Below are 20,148 nucleotides of genomic sequence, written 5' to 3'. Positions count from 1 at the left end.
TGGACTGCTAGCTAGAAAAACGTTTTGCACAGACTTTATCTAGGTGTGGCGGCAGTGATTTCATCCGATAGCCTTTTAAAAATACCTGGATCATCACAGCAAGACTTCAAAGACCCTCACCTTGTCAATCTTGTGACGTATACGGCTCTCCGCGAACATCAAACGAATGGACTCTGATACATTTATGTGGTTGTAAAAGAGGGTTTTGGGCCGAGCGTAAACTGCCTCACATCTGCGCTTAATCTTCAGTGTGTAACGAGAATCACAAGGCCTTTGTTCTCCCCGCGAGGAGAGGGGGAGCCAGGTAGGGGGCCTGACGCTCAGGTAAGCCTCTGGATGTGCCTCACAGCTAATGGGAAACATTATTGGAGGGCTATGCTGCTGAACTGGGAGTCTTAAGGCCCCGTCACACCAAGCCAACATCAAAAACAAGACTACTGTGTTTGTTTCTTCTTGGTTCTCAGTTAAACGCATCGCAAAGACTTCAACCTACTGCTGTTTACATCTGGAACATAGTGACATCATTATGTAACACTTACTCTTCTAGTGGCCAGCGCTCCAACACATTGTACGTGATAGGCTAAGGGGCAGGACATCTCTAAGCAGATTGACAAATCACCACAGAGCCGGCCAGCTAACCAATCAGAGCAGACTGGGCTCTGGTTTCAGACAGAGGGTGAACAGATTTGCTGCAGCACAGGCAGGATGAGAAAAATAAAGAGCTTTTTGAACATTAAAGCAGGGAGACATGTCACAGTAGAGACACTACATACTGATATACACCTGAACCTCAGCAGGAGAGGACTCTTTAAAGTAGAGACACTACATACTGATATGAACCTGAGAATGAACAAAATATGTCCTCAAAAATGTCTTCAATGTTATGTTAAAGGCTTCTTGTTTCTTGTCTTTAATGTTGCAAATGGAACTGCTGTGACTCAAGAGCAATTTCTCGCTTGATCTAACAGTAAAATGTTATCCTGTCCTATCGTAATTGCATCCATACCCTGGAAATGAATACATCGCTGCACGTGCCGATATGAACAACTAAACCCCTGTGAATGGAGATTGTAATCTTATAGAAAGTCCCCAAAGGCCAGTAGCTACAATAACCAAACACCACAGGAGGATCCAATGTCAAACCATAGGAGGTGTTTTTATGTTATATAGAGTATTAAAAAAGTACCGACACAAGCCACATCTCGTCCCCTGGAGATGGACCAGCGGTGCTTCTGCTGCTTCAAAGGATCAGATGCAGATGTGCAGGGATCAGCCTCCAGGCGTTACGTTACGTTTGACGAAAGCTATTGGTTGTTTAATGGAAATGTCTTAACCCCCAATGGAGTGTTCATTAGTTTTAACTGCCATTACACCTCATAAAGCACGGTTTGATCTCCACTGATCATGTGGAGTGAAGTGGGGGCTGGTACTTTTTTAATTAATTTGATTTCATACTTGTGCAATGCAATGCAATAATGTGATTTACTTGATACGTGCGTGATGAGATTCTCAGACGCCCCATACAGTTTGCTTTTGGTAGGTATATAATTTCATCTGGGTATAATAAAGTAGAAGAAATCACCTCAAAAGGTTCTTGCATGACTTTATCTATTCGGTGATGAGGATAAACACCACTCTTCTTCACTTTTAGTTGAAGCTTAATTGCGTAATTGGAGAAAACCACCGTGAAACATGCACTAACCTGGTTGCATTACAACACCAATGCAAAATATGTACCCAGCTTTTCTTTTACCTGTATCTTCTTTGCAGTAAAACCAAATAATAAAATCATAACTTTTAACAGTTCAAGCTGAAAAGATACCATCTTCTGCCATCTTGAATTATTTCTAAACCCAAACGATATTACGTTGATTGTGATTAACATCTACATTTAAGTCAAATTACTGAAAGATTTGAGGAGGTTTCTTGTGAAGCACTTAATGTTTCTTTTGTACTTGAATGTGCTTCCTACAGTAAATGCATTTGCCCTGTCTTTTATTGAACACCAGGTCCAATATCACACATTTTTCGCTCTGTTTTTGGTCTCTACTATCTTACAAAAAAATAGTATTGCTCTTAAACAGCTAAGTGTTCAACTTTTTTGTATACGTCTGTCTAAAAATGACACATTTGGAGCGATGAAAGCGAACTAAAGCAGTCAAGTTGAAAGTTAGAACACCCAAATGAGCCAGGTTTCCATGGGAGGATAACATGTTAACCAAAACTAAAGAAAATTGTCATGAAGAAGTATGCTTCTTTCCACCGACATCCTTTTTGGGATTATGGGTTTTTAAATTGAGATGAGCAGTATCTAGTAACTAAGGACTAACAGTGGATCTCGTAAAAGTGAAGAACTGACGGCCCGTCCACACAGCGGCGTGCGTTGAAGCTTCCAACGCTTCTGCCCATTCACTTTGAATGGGGTGACGTCACTTTTAGCCGAACTGCATTTTGGGAAGCGACGTGGAGCGTTGCTGGCGTTGCTGGCTTCAAAAGTTGAGCAATGTTCAACTTTTGACGCCTCGACGGAGGCGTCAGCCAATGAAATCCCGTTTATGCAAATCTGCCAGTACAAGCGCTAACCAATCAAACCGCGTGTATGCTGGGAGAGACTACGCAGGTCATTTCTTCATATTCCAAAAATGGAGGGAAAATTCATTATAGCGGTAGTGAATCACCCGGTGCTGTATGATCAGTCTCTGTTCATCTACCGGGATACAAACCGGAGGAGCGAGGCATGGAGGGAGGTGGCAGAGACAGTGGGTGAAACTGGTAGGTTTTCGCCTGTTTGGGGAGTTTATATCCAGTTTACTTCGTTTTAACATTGCTATTGCTTTGTACGTCGGGGGCGGGAGATTCATGTGATTGGTTGTTGGTCGCGTTGCTCGCAAAAAATCCCCAAGCTTCAGATACGCCCACCTCCAAGCGTCAACGCACGCTGCTGTGTGGACGGGCCGTGATGGAGTAGGACATTTTTGTTGGTTTAAAACTTGATGTAAGGAACAACTGAATGGAAACGTATCAACGGACTTTACAAATACTATTTAGAAAATAATTAGACATCTAGTTTGCATTGACGCTGCAAAGGCCACATTTAGAAACAGACAATGTTTTCTGGTATTAATTTCCATGTTGGAACACATTTATTTAAGACATCATTGTTGAAGGTTTGCTTTCTGTAATGTATGCTTATTATTATTATTAATGCATTTTGTCGTTTCTACAAGTATACTGTATTTTTGTAATATCTCTGTTTACTGTTACGTGCATATGCGTAAACGTTGGCATGTTGACATGTTGACATTTTAAACTGATCTGATCCCATCAGATAAACCAACGAAACCAAATCAACACAGAGCAATAAATGTTGGATATAACTTGAAGGGCACATTTTGTTCCTGTTTTAACTTGTTGTTAACACAACTCGTACACAGCAGTCACTGTGACCGCCAAAACAATACCACAAATATGCAATCTGGGTGCAGTGAATGTGCCATTATGATTAAAAAAAAACTTCACAGGTCACAGCTGTTAAAACAACCTGTGACACAATGACAGGTGCATGCTTAGAGATCTCTTTGTAGCATTTTAACAATGGCAACAAAGGAAGTTAGAGCGTCACTCTTATGTAACTGCATATACTGTAGGGCCTTTTCTTTTATCACTTACACTGGATGTCTCCCTTGCAAAGAAAGAAGGTGTTAATGTCTCGAGAAAACACACACACACACTGTTGACAGGTTAAACTGTGACATTTCAAACCCGCCTTTTGTTAAATGTGATGCATCAGATCTACTTATCTTGTCAGGCTGATTCCAACTATTAGGACGTTGACATTCAGTCTGATTTGCCACGTAACATTTATATTAGCGAGTCCATTTCCACTGCCCTGCCAAACAGGATTTCAGCACTATTGAGAAAATTACCATCATAAGGAGTCCATTACCAGAATAACTCAGAAGAATTTAACAGCTCCATCTCTTCTCGTCACACACACCAACATAACTGGTCTTAATCGTATAAGAGTTGAAAGCGTAGACTTTTCCTCACTTATCTGTAACTGACCCTCTGTTATTTACATTTACAACCCCTCTTACGTTACAGTCTGTGTGCATGTCAGCATAGAAACTATAGGGCAGCCTCACTGATATGATCACATTGTAAATATTACATTAACTCTCGCTGCTGTTTCCTGGAAATTGCACCGTATTTGCGTTGGATTTGTGACCCGTTCCCTCCCTACCCCACGGCTCTAAATCAGCCTCATGTCATAACACTGAAGGAGGTGATTACGAGTCGTGCTACGAGCATGATGGGAAACATTACCGCCTGAAAACACATGGTTCTCGTACTGGTTGTTTAAATAAAAAAGGCTGTCTGATATATGAGTCATTAACATGTCGCTTTGCAGGAGAAATACCAATGAGATAAGGCAAAGTACAATCACATATATTTGTTTAATGACAAGGCATCCAATCATGTTAAAGCTCGTCTCCTCACTCTGCAGAGCTTGTAAAGAGAGCTGTCGACCTGACACTCTTGCTACCCGCTGTTCTATTAACTTACGTTAGCTCCCTTTAGCTCCCAACAACTTCTCGTTTTAAACGTCACGAGAAATTGTTTAATGCCTGAGGATTCAAATATTGAGGAAAATGATTGTATATTATCATATAATATGAGTATGAAACAGAACCTGTGCATGATATGTCCCCTTTAAAGCAAGCTGGCGTGAGCTGTTGCACCCCCCAAACTTTTGATAGTTTAATTTGAGCTAGTTTGGAACAAAAACGGCTTGTTGTTTCATAATTAATACGCTTAATGAGTTACAAAATCCTATATTATATGAGCTCCGGAAACCCCTCGTTGCTTCCCTTGGTGCTTGCTTCATTATTCTATAAAACGAATGTGTTGACAATTACACATTTTAACAAGGGCGCACCATTTTTCATAAAGGTAGCTTCTTAATTTTGCTCTCAAGGTGCACCAGCTTGATGCATTTACCTTTACACTTTCTTCCGGTGGAGCGTGGCCCTGGACCCCCCAAGAGGGTCTGAGGTCCCCCCCCATAAAACCCTCATAAATTCCTGAGGGAAACACTGATATACAGTGTGAAATAAATGAGCTTGCTAGTAAAAATGCCCCTCTCAGGTGTTATTAAATAAAAAATGGTCCTGCCATACATGCATAATTGCACCCTTTTAAAGTAATCTAATTAATTGTTCAAGGAGTTATGTTCTGGTTACACAAACACTAGTCTAAAATCTGAAATCTACACACATTAGGAATATGTCATGGCCTTATGTTGTGACATTTAGCAAGTGAAGGTCTGAGGCTTGTGGGAAATGGTGTGAAAGGCCTTTAAATTCATATAAAATAAACAAGACACATGTGAACTACATGACATTATGTTATTATTTCCGGCTGTAATTTGTGTAATTTGCATTATTGCTAAATTCCTGTGTTATTTTTGAATCTCAAGAGGGTCTGGTTTCACTTGTTGCTTCATCAGTAAAAGTAAGGATACAGTTTAGGTCAATATTTTGCTTTCACACAGTCTGCAACACACCATAATCATAAATAAAGTTATTTCAAAGTTCCCTTCCTTCTCATATTAATGAACAGTCCACATAATGAAATGGTTTTGCCCTCAGACGCAGTGAAGCCTTTTTAATTACTGTAATCATTTTATAAAAGAACAACCTGGGTTAAACACAGCTATATTTAGATTGAGACCCTGATATTGTATGGACTTATATTGTGACACAGTAGGGAACATTTTGATTTGTTTTTTGCGCACCGTACGCCAGGAGCGACAGGTAAGTCACCGTCACACGAATTAAAATGCAAATGATGACCATATTTTTGTTGTTTTGCAGGTTGTTATTCTGCACTCCTTTCCTATATAGGCTTCTCTCAATGACCTTTACAAAAGAAACACACTGTTATTTTCTAAATTGAACAATGACGCACGGTGCAGTATAATATGATCAGCCTGACATATGAGGCGGTCAGAAGATAATCCCGGATATCTTTAAAACGGGTATATCTCTGTAAAACACGACATCCAGGGAAAAATGTCGCTCCATTTGGACCTTTTGTTTTAAGTTATCATTACATTATTTTTCTCTTTAAAAAACACTAATCAGGCCTTCGAAAGCTCCTTCCATTACTCCTCTGATTTTCTGTTCTGATTCAAAGCTTTAGTAGATGAAAGCGATTTAACCCCTTGTGGAAAAACACCTGTTTTTGAAATGCTATGAAAAACTTCTTATGATTTCCTGGATGGTTGGACGGAAAAATACAGTCCCTCAAAAAATCAATCACAAGCCAAAAAAGACTTTCCAAATCAGTGAGGTTTGACATATTGTAGAAACAGATGTCAGGGTCATTTTTTGGGGACATATTTGACCTGCTGACAGAAGAAATCGTGTTATTTATTGACCAATGTTGGTCCTTTGTTTGGTTGAATGAGTCTGCCATGACATTTCGTACAGATATGCCGTTTATTCGTCTTTTTTGCACTGCAGGAATTAACTGACTGATTGAAAAGACCTGGAAGGAGCTAATCCATGATAAGAGTTGGTTTGAGTTCTCTTAATGATAAGCTAAGTTGCAAAAACCTAAAAGAACGGTCTTTCTAAAATTAAAACGACTTCTAGGTGGCATTTTTAAGACCTAAGAACTATTCTGTAGCGTTTTGTAATCAATCCTTCATCCAGGAGTCAAAAGTCCTTTTGCAACTCCAAGGCCTTTTGCTAAAATGCGTGGGAACAGTTCATGTACTTTTATCCAAACAACAGCTCAAACCAAACTTGTTTTTGTTCAGGAAGCAGTTAGAACCAAATTAGGAGATGAGCTTCCATGCAGCCTTCCTCCCTTATCTCCTTTAGCCTAGTGTACATTGTACCATCCCTTAAGGCCCAGACACAACAAACAGACATCAAACAAGTAGTTTTGAGCAGAATATGTCAAAAATTACGTAAATTCTGCTACTGCGTGATAGGAATATATAAAAAAATTGTTATTTCACTTAAGACGCTATACCGATTAATTTATTAATTTTATTTATGCCATATTTATTGGATTTTATTTCTCTTTAGTCTCTATTAAAATGTATTCATATAATGTATTTAGTCGCTATGACTTCTTATTTGTAAATTAACCTTTACTTAAGTTGCTACTGCAATTAATATAATAATTGAATTTATGCCATATTTAATGGATTTTATTTCACTTTAGTCGCTATTTTTTTCTCTCCTTTGTTTGTTTATTAAATGTGTTGAATAAATAATATAACACATATATATTTTACATAAAAAAACTGAAATTAATTTATAATTTGTTAAAAAAAAGTCACATTTGTTTGTTATACAGTAGGCTGTGTGTAGCCTACATACAAGTATTTTAAAGCAGACTTAACTTTCCTGCTGTGTTTACACAAACACACTTTAAATAGCTCTACTAGACTATGCAACCATCCTCAGTACATAGTTAAAGAGAACTGCACCCCTTAACTAGTAATTACCATATTTCCTAAACTCCTTGAACCTATCATCTGACGCATGGGAAGAATGTGTGTGTGCTCGAATGTGTGTGTGTAGGCTGACTGTAGTCTTCTAGAAGCCTTCAATAAATCTATGAGCAGCCAATAGGAAGGCTCCTCTGGATCCGGATCTGGGTAAAAAGCCGGTGTGTGTTCACAGAGAGAGTCAGTGCAGTTGGTGCAGACACACACACACAGACACACACTTGCAAACTCAACGGAACTCACTGGAAGTTTGGAGATGTCCGAGAATCCACAAAACTCTCACATCACTTTTGGAGATCTTTGAAAACACAAGAGGAGTTTTTATTTCCCAGCTTTACGCGCAGTTTATCCTCACATCACCGGATCATCAGTAGGGGGGATTGTCTTTTATTCTCGTTTATACACTCTGTGGAGCTCCCGTTATTCCTGTACCATGTCCTCCGGTGATTCCTCCGGTGATGCCCCGGAGCTGAATCCGAGGGTCAGCGTGCTGTCCTGGGATCAGGTGCGGCGGTTGGATTCCATCCTGGGGGAGAGCATCCCGATCCACGGCCGCGGGAACTTCCCCACTCTGTCCGTGCAGCCCCGGCACATCGTCCAGGTGAGACCTCCAGCAAATACAAAATATGGTTGTCACTAGTGGCGGATTGGGGTATAACATGACTTGTTGCATAACCAATACGTTTAATATAACAAATATAAAATAAAGTCTCAAGGTTGTCACTTTTGGTGGAGTAGGGGAATACAACGTGTCTTTTTTTGCAAGAAGTAACCCTTTAAGTTAAATCAGCCCTAAAATGTATCATACACTTCTTGTACTATGCTACTCCCTGGATGGACTTCTAATATAATGCTGGATTCAGTATACAGAATATGTTATATTCAAACAATAATAGGTGTGATATAAGTTTATTTGAACACATATAAGATATGGTTGTCACTAGTGGTGGAGTAGGGGAATGAAAACTGGGAAGAACATGTTTTATTTTTGCAATAAATAATGCACTTTTCTTAGTTTTATGTACTTAATGTAGTGTTTTATTACCTTTAGCTGCCTCATAACAAGTTTATAATCACAAATATAAAATATTTTTGGTCTAGTGGGGGAGTAGGGGAATAAAAACGTAGGGAAACGTGACTTTTTGGGCAAGAAATAACGCCAATTTTATTAGTTTTCTAAACTAACTGTAGTTGTTCTTATCATTTCCAGCTGCCTCATAATACGTTTATTATAACAAATATCAGAATTAGGTTGATTGCCAAGTAGGTTATCACATACGAGGAATTTGCCTTGGTTTACATCATATTAAGTTTAATATAACACATATAAAATATAGATGTCACCAGTGGTGGAGTAAGGGAATAAAAACTTGGCATGAAATCAATTTCTTTGCGAGAAAAAATGCACATTTATTAAATCAGCCCTTCTCTACTCTTCTCCTACTATGCCAAGAGATATAAGATTGTAATATAATGCTGGATTTAGTAGACTATATTATATTTCTTTCTATTTTTCCTGGCATACTGAAGTTTAATTTTGAGTGTAAATGTGTGTTATGATCTCTATGGTTATGATATAAGATACTATACAAAACGTGATTTTGCTTGACTTCTAGAAAACAATTTTACTACATGTATACATGAAAAACTCCAGTAAATCCACTTGTTGCTCTATAATTAACACCCTCTTGCGTCTCTCTTGTGTATTGACATATATATTTCCATTTTCTTTTTTACATTTGTGGATTAGTGGCAGAGTTTATTAAAATATATTTAATCCCTACATTTCATGCAGACATAACAGTGGGGATGATCTAACGCCATGACTGCTCTTTTCCACTAGCTCACTAACTAATGCTCCTGAAGTCATTTTTCTATTCACAGCTGGAGTGAAAATGAGCGAGAGATAATGACAGTATGAAACATTAAGGAACATATTGGCTTTTACTGGACATTTACATGTATTTTCCTGTAATCTAGGTTCACATTTTCACCACAATGATTCATACTTTCTGTGGGGAGGACAGACCCTCACACACAAAACATTTCAGGGACGTCTATAATTAAAGGGGCCCCCTATCATCAAGCTAATGTCTTTCCTTAAGCCCAAAAGACCCCAAAGATTTGTTACATTTCCTGTCATAAACCAGTTTCCAGTCCTGTTTAAGTGCTTACATTGCAGCATGTTGAATGAGGCTTTCATTTAAGTCCAAAGACACACATTAAGGTAATCCAACATTTGTTTTCTGCACAGCCTGGGGATTATAAACTTAAGAAAACATGTTTCTTGTTTGAAAGTTGATATAATTACGTGTGATATATTGATTTAAATTGAACAAACTACAATAACCTAGTCAGTTTCAGCATGGCTGCCTTCATTATGATTCACCCTCCATCTGAAATCAGAGCCCAGTCTGCTCTGATTGGTTAGCTGGCCCTCTCTATTGTGATTGGCCAACCGCTTAGAGATGTCCCGCCCCTTAGCCTATCACGTACAACATGTTGGAGCCCTAGCCAATAGAAGCTCAAGTGTTACGTAGTGATGTCACAAACCTATATAACACACTACAAGAGAGGGAAATCCCAAAAAGCAGAATAGGGCCTCTTTAATACTTTAGATTTAGATTATTCAATCCTTATGAATGCACAATACAAATCTCAAATGTAATTCAAATATGTATATAACAATAAGAAGTTAAAGTAAAATATAGTGCATTTGCTAATAAGAGAAGGCTGTAGGTAAACGAAAAATTGTAGCATAACAAAATGCGTAATCACAAGGCACCTGTAAATATAAAGTAATCTGAAAAGTCTGCAGTGCATCACAATGCATAGATTTCTTTTTTTGACAGACACAAAAGCAGACGGCATGTTATCTGTCATGGAGTTTGTCAGGCTGCTTTCAAGCCTCTGCACGTTGATTTTCATACCATATGGGCCATGAGGGGAAACCGATGGCTGCCTGTGAGGAAGGAAAAACACATTCACTGATCCTAACCACTATGATATGTTTTGGAAAATGGTTGACAGTAATGTGAGGCATTCTTGATTCACGCTTAAACATGCGAAACCACCAGTCTGCGCTTTTATAATGTCTTTTTATTTTCAGACAACGCAGCAGACAGAGCTGTCTGTACCTGAGGGGCTCCTTTTGTCACAAACTGGGGGGAAGGTGACAGAGGGCACACACACACACACACACACACACACACACACACACACACACACACACACACACACACACACACACACACACTAAATAGTAGGTTTGTCTGAGAGCCACATTTAAATAACATCTGTTTGTGGTCTGCATGTGAGTGAGCCACGGGATAATGCTAAAGATAAAGCACGGGAGCTGTGGAGGAGAATTGTACTGTTACTGACACCTCTGTACTCCATTTAATGTCAAAAAGTCACAGCAGCGATGGAGGAAGTACTAAGATTTACTCAAGTAGTAATACCATAGTGTAGAAATACTCAAATACTCATCAAACAAGTTACTTTACTCAAAGTCGTAAAGCCACATTGTAGAAAAACATTTTGAAATGGATCTTGAGTACTTATCCATAAGCCCCCCCCCCCCCCTCTCAATCAACTTCCTCCTGACTGCTTTTCTGTTTTGTTTTGTTTCTTTTTGGCTTTGTTTTGTTTGTCTACCCTCCCTCCCAAATGTAAAACGTCTTTGGGTTCAAGAAAAGCGCTATAGAAATAAAATATATTATTATTATTATTGCTTATATTCATAGTACTTCTTCCACCACATGATGACAAACGCAGATACCTGGTGTGTGTGTGTGTGTTACGTCACCTGTTCAGTGGGTTTGTGTGTGTGGGATGAGATATGGAGGCCACCAGGAGGGGTCGTCTCTAATTCCTCCTCTGCAGGCTATCATATTCAAACTAAATTGTTTTAGCTACTGGAAGAAAGTTCTCCACTTTCCCGGTGGACAGCGGAGATTTGAGTCAGAATGGTGGATTAGTGCCTGTAATAACACGGAGGGTCAGGTTGACGGCCTATCACTGTGGAAAGTGAGGAGACTGTAAACCAACTCCTCACTGCGCTATTGTTGAGACTGAACATGAAGACACCACATGCTCCCAAAGCTCCCCCGAGGAGCCAATGCTCAGTTTAGACTGCTGGGTAGTAAAACAAAATAGTTGGCAGTTTGATCGCAAGTTATCATTTTTGTACATTTGAATGCTTCTCATAAATTAAACAGTGTCGGTGGAACTAATGGAATCTCTTTGACTGGTTGGACCATTGATGAAGTTGGATCATTTTGGCAAAATGGCTTATCGCCGCTCATACTTTAGCACATTTTCAAAATAGTAACAATTCAGGAAACCAAGTCAATTTTTCTCTGAGATTTTTGTGGATCAGCACTAGTGGTTTAGTTTAAGGCTGGATCATTGAACCGATAGAACTTCGATAGGCCAATTGTTGTGTACATCCGGTTTTTTGGGTGATTTTGGGTGTATATACTGTACATCGCCAAATCCTAGTGAGTTTAGTTATGAAACCTTAAAACAATGGGTATTTATGATCTATCTATATGGTTAATATATGAAATGTATAAGACCAATACAACATTACATTTAAATGGTTCAGTATGGCCACTTGGAGAGCAAAAGCTACACCCTTACACCAAGTTTAATTAAAATTAGGCCAGTAGTTTTTTCCTGCTGACAAACAAACAAACCAACCAACCATCCAAGCATAAAATAGACATCATTTCCGTGGAGGAGGTAATTAGACGTCAGTAAGTAAATTAGAGGGAGTTGACCTTTAAACATTTTGGTTGTGTGCAAGTTGAATTTTGTAGGATAAAATCTACTGTTACAGACACAGATTTTACTACACTGTACTTTCCAATGTGTGATATAGTTAAAGTTATTTTCATTTTGGCTGCATGGGCGTAAAGCAAGATAGTGAATAGCTTGTTTTTACTATTTAATCACAAGGCTATCACAGTTACAGGAAATAAGGATGACTTTTCATACCATAGCTTTCACTGCCACAGGTTTTTATCTTACACGGCTGGCTCCAGGATCTAATACAACTAATTTAAAGACATTCAAATATCTGTGAACCCTTGAAGCAGATCCTTCGCTGAAAACATCACATGGAGGAGTAACAGCATCACGTTTCAGCCTCACTCTGGTCTGAGAAAAAAGGGGAAGTTACCTCCAAATTGTGAGACCTTTTGACATTCAATCAGTATGGCTGAATAGTAGTGATTGACACATTTTAATGATATTTTAAGATATCTGTAAAAACTATTTTGACGTATCATATTACCATTGGAACTGCAACTAGTCAAACTTACAATATTGATGTGTCAGCTTTGAATTATAACCAGTCAAAGCTGAACTATAGATTTTTTGATCAAGTCAATGGTCAAAGTTGGGAAGTCATTTATTTACAGATATCTACGATGGACATTTACACTCTTGAGAAATAAATAGTCCACATGACCTTATGGATGTGTGGACTTGGAATAATGAAACCCATAATTTTATTATTTAGAGAAAATGTTGTTCCCAAAATCCACTATGAAGATTAAAACTCTAAAATAATCAATTGTTGATATAAATATTTAACATCTTGACTAATGAGAGATGAATTTTAGATATCTTTTACAAGAAGTGTGATGATAAATAATGCATATGCGGACTTTGAGTCATAACACATCAACATTGGTTCATATATATAGTATAGTTATCTGTAATTCAGTTTGAATAGAAGTCAACGGTAACAGTTGAGAAATTCAAGCTACATTGATCCACAATGATGAATATTTCCACCTCTAGGAATGGATTGTCGACTTCTTTAATTATGACTGTGATAAGTCAAAATTAAAATGTGATTATGTTGGTTTGGACTTATAACTACTCAAAAAGCCCTTGATATCTACAATTGCTATTACCGCTAGCAATTAAATGACTAGAACTTCCCATATAACCCATTGGAATTTAAGGAGGCTTTTTAAATCTCAGAAAAACCCACTGTCTGCCTGTAGAGCTCCTGTATGACTGGCTGGCTCTGGTTAGTTTAGTTATAAAAAGAAAGGTCAGGGACTCATAATTCCTTATTCTCCGTCTCTGTGTCCTTGGCGGAGGGATCTTCTGACTCACTGAGAGCTCTTATTGGCGTCCTATGAGTCTTTGGGCTGGTAAATGGCTGGGTCATTTCAAACTGCCATAATAAAAACACATCCAGGCCGCAGCTTAAATGAACTACTCAAGGAAACTATTGAGAATGGAGAAGGAAAGTGGACAGACTGCTATGTGTCGCCAAGGCGTTGTCAACACCAGACAGTCTGGTGTGTTTGCGGCTCATTTTACAAGATTTATTTGACTAAAACGTCAGCGGAAGTGTCTCCCCCTTCAGCCCGGCTCGCCAGGTGCTGCTGCATGATGTGGGAAATGAACCGGCCTGTTTAATGAGTGCTGAAGGATGGGGGATGTGAGCTGGGTTTCCTCATACTCCCCTTTAAGAGACCCCCAGATGGCCAGATTATGGCGTGCTGTTAACTCAGACCAACTGTTTTAAGTGTGAGGTCAGACCAAATACTGCTTTGAGTATATCCCTTGCTGCATAGGCGAAAACAATCCACCTTTCTGCACTTTTGTCCAGCTAAACTCAAATGTTTTCATTGGATTTGGAGTTCATTTGCACTTAAGTCCTTTTCTTTTCTAACACAACTGTAGAATGTTATTTGTATATTTTGGTAAATACACAAATTTGCTTGTGAGATGAGAAGATTGAAACTCAGTTAATGTTTTTGTGTTAAGTACAGGACAGGAATAGGGTGTTTTGGCCTAGCCTGTGTTAGCATACAATTGTAGGGTAAGCAGCTAGCATGGCTTAGTTTAAATGAGAACATATGCCTTCCAACACCTGTTAAGTTGTCTTTGGAAGAGAGTTGTGTGAATGTTTGTATTTTTGCAGCATTTCCAGCTAATGTGAGCTAGCGTTCAGTTAGCACAGTTTCTCTGCAGGCACTCGTTTTAGCACATTATTCTAAATCCACATTTATGCTTGTGTTTGGATTACATGAGATGGTGTTGATGTGAGCTTTGCAGTAAGTGCAACAAGTGCACAGTTGAACTTCCTCTAACAGTGTAACCTCACCTTGGAGACACTTGGCTTCTACCCACCAATGTTTGTGAAAAAATGAGGAAATGTAAGAGATTACTAAAGTTTAGGTGAGGCGGAAAATATTTCAACCCAGTCTCACGGCATTTCGTGTTATAGTCACGACATTTAATCTATTGATTCGTGTTCACCAACACGATTTCCCCCTTTTTTTCGTGTCACAGAACGATTTTAAAAGCAATGTATTTCTAGTAGTAGTATATTTCGTGCCTGCAGCACGTCTTTTTGTCCGGACGGGTCTTGGAAGACCAGAAGCTGTGAGGTTCATAAAAACATGTTCTTACTCAATATCAAGCCACGATTATTGTTTTTATTTTAAATCGTATAATTTCGGACTTTTTTTGTCGTCTGTGAGGAAAATAAATGGGGCTCAGAGCCTCAGAATACTGAAATCTGTATTTTTTAAAATCTTTTTTTCCTTCTAATTTGTTATTCTTTTCAAAATAACACACTGTTATTTACTCACCAATAACACACAATTATCCTTGTTTTTATTTATTTGTTTAATTCCATAATCTCTGGCTTTTTTGGCGTCTGTCAGGGACTGAATTTCAAAATAAAAATAACCGGAAACAGACGTAGGCCTATAAGGGACATTTCGTGTGTGAGTGTTTTATGAAGACATTTTAGTGTTGCATTACAATTGGCACAAGGCTTTCCCTTTGTAGCAGCCAAGTGTTGAAGCGTTATTAAAAAGGGATTTGTCGGATTAAGTTTACACCTTGCATTTTCAAATCTTAGGGTCTAAAATACATTCTAATAGGATTACCCTGCTGAGTACATTGATAGCTGGTAGCACAATAACATATCCCTATGGCTAAGTAAGAGTTTCATAACCCACAGCTGTGCTTTGGATTTCTTCAGATTTGGCCTTACGATGTTTTTCTCTTCTTAGTGTCTTATGAATGATGCGACAGACAGGAAGCATAAACATTTCAGCTGTCTGTAGCTCAAACGTTTTCCCAAGCATTGCATCAGTGCATCGTAGAGTGTGTTCCAATAACGTGTTAAACCTTTGCCAAAGAGTGTTTATGTTACAAATGCATCACCTTGTCTCAATTTTGTCATAGGGCACACGTTTAAAAGCTCACAGCTGAAATTGTATTTCTTTATGTTTAAAGTCTCCTGCAGCAGACAAGCAATGACTTGCAATTTTCCACAGCTTATCTCTGTCGTGCTGATGTTGCTTTTACCTCATATGCAGAGATAAGTGCGCTAAATCAGATATGCAGCTCTTTTGTGGTGTACTGAGCAGTGTAGGGAATTGTCACTCAAGGATTAGCTAAGTTAGATGCTTTGTTATCAAACTGTCTGAAAGCAAGATACTGAAAGCCTGCCGGGAATCATTCACTCGCTCCTCCTGACAGATAAATGGTTTATCTTTCCTAAAGACGAGTGTAAATACTTCCTTATACATATTTATTGATAACACACTTTTGAAGTTGTAACTTCATTTCGTTTTTTAGATCTTTAATGTTCTCTATCGTTTGTTCTACCAGCAAATTTCAGGAATTACATTTCCACGAAAGTGCATTGACTTGAACTTTCGCAATAAAGTTAGCAGTGTGTTCATGACTCATAAGGGGGAGGCGTGTGGCGCAGTGGGTTAGTGCGTTGGTGTTGGGATCAGGGGGTCACAGGGTCAAACCCCACTGCAGTCAGCATGTCGTTGTGTCCCTGTGGGGATTGTCCACAGTATTGAGTATGTCGCTTTGGATACAAGCGTCTAACAAGTAACATGTAATGTAATCATTCTGCTTTCAGCTACTTGTGATTCTTGTCTTTTTATGGATATCCATCGCTGAGTTTTCCCTCTCTGTCTGTGTTTCAGGTGGTCAGGGCTCGATTGGAGGAGCGAGGCGTTGGGGTTCGTGACGTTAAGCTGAACGGCTCAGCAGCCAGCCACGTGCTGCACGAGGACAACGGCCTCGGCTACAAAGACCTGGACCTGATCTTTGGCCTGAAGCTGACTGATGACAAAACCTTCCGGGTGGTGAAGGACGTGGTGCTTGACTGCCTGGTGGATTTCTTGCCAGAAGGCGTGTGCAGGGAGCGAATCACAGCCCTCGCCCTGAAGGAAGCTTACGTGCAGAAACTGGTGAAAGTTTGCAACGACACGGACCGCTGGAGCCTCATCTCGCTGTCCAACAACTCCGGCAAGAACGTGGAGCTGAAGTTCGTGGACTCCCTGAGAAGGCAGTTTGAATTCAGCGTCGACTCCTTCCAGATCACGTTGGACTCGCTGCTGCTCTTTGACCGCTGCTCGGAGACGGCCATGTCCGAGACCTTCCACCCGACGGTGCAGGGCGAGAGCATGTACGGAGACTTTGATGAGGCTCTGGGTCACCTTTACTCCAGGACTATTGCCACCCGCAGCCCAGAAGAGATCCGAGGCGGCGGGCTGCTGAAGTACTGCCACCTGCTGACGCGTGGCTTCAGACCGGACTCCGAGACTCAGATGAAACAGATGCAGCGCTACATGTGCTCACGCTTCTTCATCGACTTCCCAGACATATGCGTGCAGCAGCGCAAACTGGAGGGCTATCTGCAGAACCACTTCGTTGGCATGGAGCACAAGCGCTACGAGTGCCTGGTGACGCTGCGGCGCGTGGTGGACGAGAGCACCGTGTGTCTGATGGGCCACGAGCGCCGACAGACGCTGGCACTCATTTCCGCGCTGGCTTTGCGTGTAATGGCCGAACAGATAGCAATCCCCGCTCTGTCCAACATCACCTGCTACTACCAGCCTGCCCCCTATGTCAGAGACGTCAACTTCAGCAATTATTACGTGGCACAGGTCCAGTCACCCATGCTTACGTGCAACTCTTATCGAACATGGCTTCCTTGCAGTTGAGCAATGACTTTTAGGGTGTGATTTAAGCAAGCTTCCCATTTTAACTTTACGTTGATGTACGCTGAGCATTCACACGAGAGCTCTGTGGCTCATTAGCAATGTGGCTATTTTTGGTTGCGGGCCCATCATGGACAAAAAGGAATTCATTTACTTTTTGTTTGCCAAATATTATATCAAAATCATTCCACTAAGTTATGTTGATTCACAATGCTGTTAAACATTTGGAATCCAATTCGAGCCATTACCATTTTTATTCTGTTATCTTTTTATAACCAAGGTGGAAAAAAAGGGCTGTTCTGTGACGGAGGAACTTTGCCAGTTCTGATTGTTGTCTGATAGAGACTTGCATTGGGTCTTTTAATGAAATGTATATAATTTGTACGAAACCAGAAAGCTTTTTGTTCTGTCTGTGGTTTCAGCTGACCTGATTGAAAGGGAAAGGACCAAAGAAATACTTTTCTTGTGTAGCATGACAAACATGGATCCAAGTGCCTGAAACTGACCAACTGTCTTTATTGTATTTGCTCTGTAAGAACTGTTTTTGAAACTTTTTTCATGCAGGATATTTTACATTTCTATATCCAAGGTCAGGGTATTTGTTTTTAAATCATTAAAAAAAATCTAAAATGGAAAGATGTGGTTCATTTGTCTTTCTTTGAGCCTTTCTAAGAACTTCACAGAGGGAAGATAAGGACAAACTGTCTAACTATGCACCAGTTGACTCAAACTAGATGTGCCTCTATTCTCGGCATCTCGGTTTCTGTTTCTAAAGATCTCCCTTCGTCTATCTTTCACTATCTGTCTTGATCGCACACAACTCCTCAGTGTGTTGTCTGTTCTCTATCAGCCAGACGCTCACGGCCTTGACACAAACACTCACTTGTTCAAGCTCTGTATCGCCCCCCCTTTTCCCAGAAATGGAATCCCTTGAGCCCCCAGCCTATACATTAGCCATTTCCTTCCACTTGTGCATCCGACAAGGGGTTTCCTTGGCTTCGAGAAAGGGGAGCTCGCTGTTGCTTGTCTTGGATGAGTTGAGCTCAGGGGGGCAGCTGAGCAAATGCAATGGTGCATTCCAGCACTTCATTTCCTGGATGACTAAAGCTTAGTATTTCATCCTCACGTTAAGACATTTTGTCTTAATTACTTTTGCATGAGGGACTACTTCTTGAAATGTAGTAGAGCATGAAATGGCACACCTGCTCACTTTAGCTTTCAGTGGAGTATTCCCAACGCTGGAACACATTAGCTAAGCTCTCGCTGATTTCTTTATAAAAGTTCATTTGGAAGGAAAGCATCCGTCAAAGTAATTAAAGGCGAGAAATAACTGGGGAAATGTTCCTCCCTGGATTAGCTGTCAGACTTTTCTCCAGGCTGCTACAGAAACACTGAGGGATAAATAGGACGGCCCGGGGCGGAAACACAAATTAAAGTCACGACTGAGACAGAACTTGTCTTTAACAACTCAGTGATTTCTGCGCCTGGTGGCCAGACCTCAAGAATCAACCAGAGAGCTATGATATCAATTATACAGGAAGTTGGTAATGTTTTGAAGGTTAGAAGATTATCTCCATGAAACTTTTCTTAAAGTCTTTAGCCATGCTAGCGTTCTTTATTCTAGTTCTAGGATTAAAGGAAGGACTTTTGTACGGACATTCATGGTCCCCATAAGATGAACCTGAATAGTTACTTATCCGTTTAAATATGTTACATATTATTATACATCTTCTCCATGATGTATGTGCTCACAATCTGGTACGAATATTCATAATAAATCCTAAATAATCATAATGAATGTGGTGATCCCCCCACCATGAGGTTGATATTTGTAATTCTGAGTGACATTTCTCAATAACTATTCGACTGCTTGGCATTACATTTGGCACAGATATTAATGCCCCACAGGAACACATTTATAAAAATCAAATGAGCGCCATTATGGTGTCAAAAGGGTGGTCAAGGACCATAAACCTGCACTTTGTGTTAGCAGGGTAGCATTGCAAACTAAGACCATTAAATATTAAGCAATTGAGGTTGGGAGCATGCTAGCAAGCTTACATTAGCATTCAGCTGTTTAGGGTTGTAAAGCAAATTACCTTGATGGAGGCTTCACGACACAAAGGTTAATTTGTTTTTACACCAAGACAGTTCCTTCAAGAGGTGTTTTCTAAATCATGCAACTTAGATTTAAGTTGCAGGGTTTTTCCTGGACAAATACCACAGATAAATCTGCCTCTGTGGTTCAAACTGTTCCACCGTGTGCACCGGCTCTCAGCAGCTTGAGCTCCTCACCCCCTCCTGTGTGGGTGGGCCACGCTGAGGTTCAACATCCATCACAGACGCTTTAGAGCTCAAAAGGTCCCCGGTATCACTTTTTCCCTTCAAGTAATCTCTGTCTGGCGATCGCAGTGTGAATGTTGTTTTGGGATATGTTAGCTTTGCACGCCGGATGATTAGATTATAGGAATGTCTTCTTTAGTTGTGACAGATCCCACCTGGGGGATAAAGGGAAGGGTCAGGATGACCTTAGAGCCAAAAGCGGTCTCCAGTGTAACAAGCGTTTAATTTCTGTCAGCTCTCAGCTCACTATCTGGGTATATTGGCTGC

The 20,148-nt window shown here is 40.0% G+C and overlaps 1 protein-coding gene across 1 annotated transcript; it reads left to right on the top strand.

Moving 5' to 3' along the window:
• The first annotated feature begins 7,675 nt into the window (after window positions 1–7,675).
• Window positions 7,676–18,174, top strand: tent5bb (terminal nucleotidyltransferase 5Bb). Its single transcript, XM_034236657.1, has 2 exons — window positions 7,676–8,129; window positions 16,519–18,174. The coding sequence occupies exons 1-2, from the start codon at window positions 7,962–7,964 to the stop codon at window positions 17,539–17,541; spliced, it is 1,191 nt and encodes a 396-aa protein (XP_034092548.1). The 5' UTR covers window positions 7,676–7,961; the 3' UTR covers window positions 17,542–18,174.
• Window positions 18,175–20,148: the final 1,974 nt, after the last annotated feature.

This window comes from Gymnodraco acuticeps, unplaced genomic scaffold (genome assembly GCF_902827175.1).
Source record: "Gymnodraco acuticeps unplaced genomic scaffold, fGymAcu1.1, whole genome shotgun sequence".
Classification (NCBI taxonomy): domain Eukaryota; kingdom Metazoa; phylum Chordata; class Actinopteri; order Perciformes; family Bathydraconidae; genus Gymnodraco; species Gymnodraco acuticeps.
The sequence above is the reverse complement of the archived record's forward strand: the minus strand, read 5'-3'. Positions and strand labels throughout refer to the sequence as shown.

Excerpts from the sequence above, each read along its gene's own strand:
- tent5bb (XM_034236657.1), top strand. The coding sequence starts at position 7,962 with ATGTCCTCCGGTGATTCCTCCGGTGATGCCCCGGAGCTGAATCCGAGG. Across the intron at positions 8,130-16,518 it reads AGCCCCGGCACATCGTCCAG|GTGGTCAGGGCTCGATTGGA; the intron begins GTGAGACCTCCA and ends TCTGTGTTTCAG.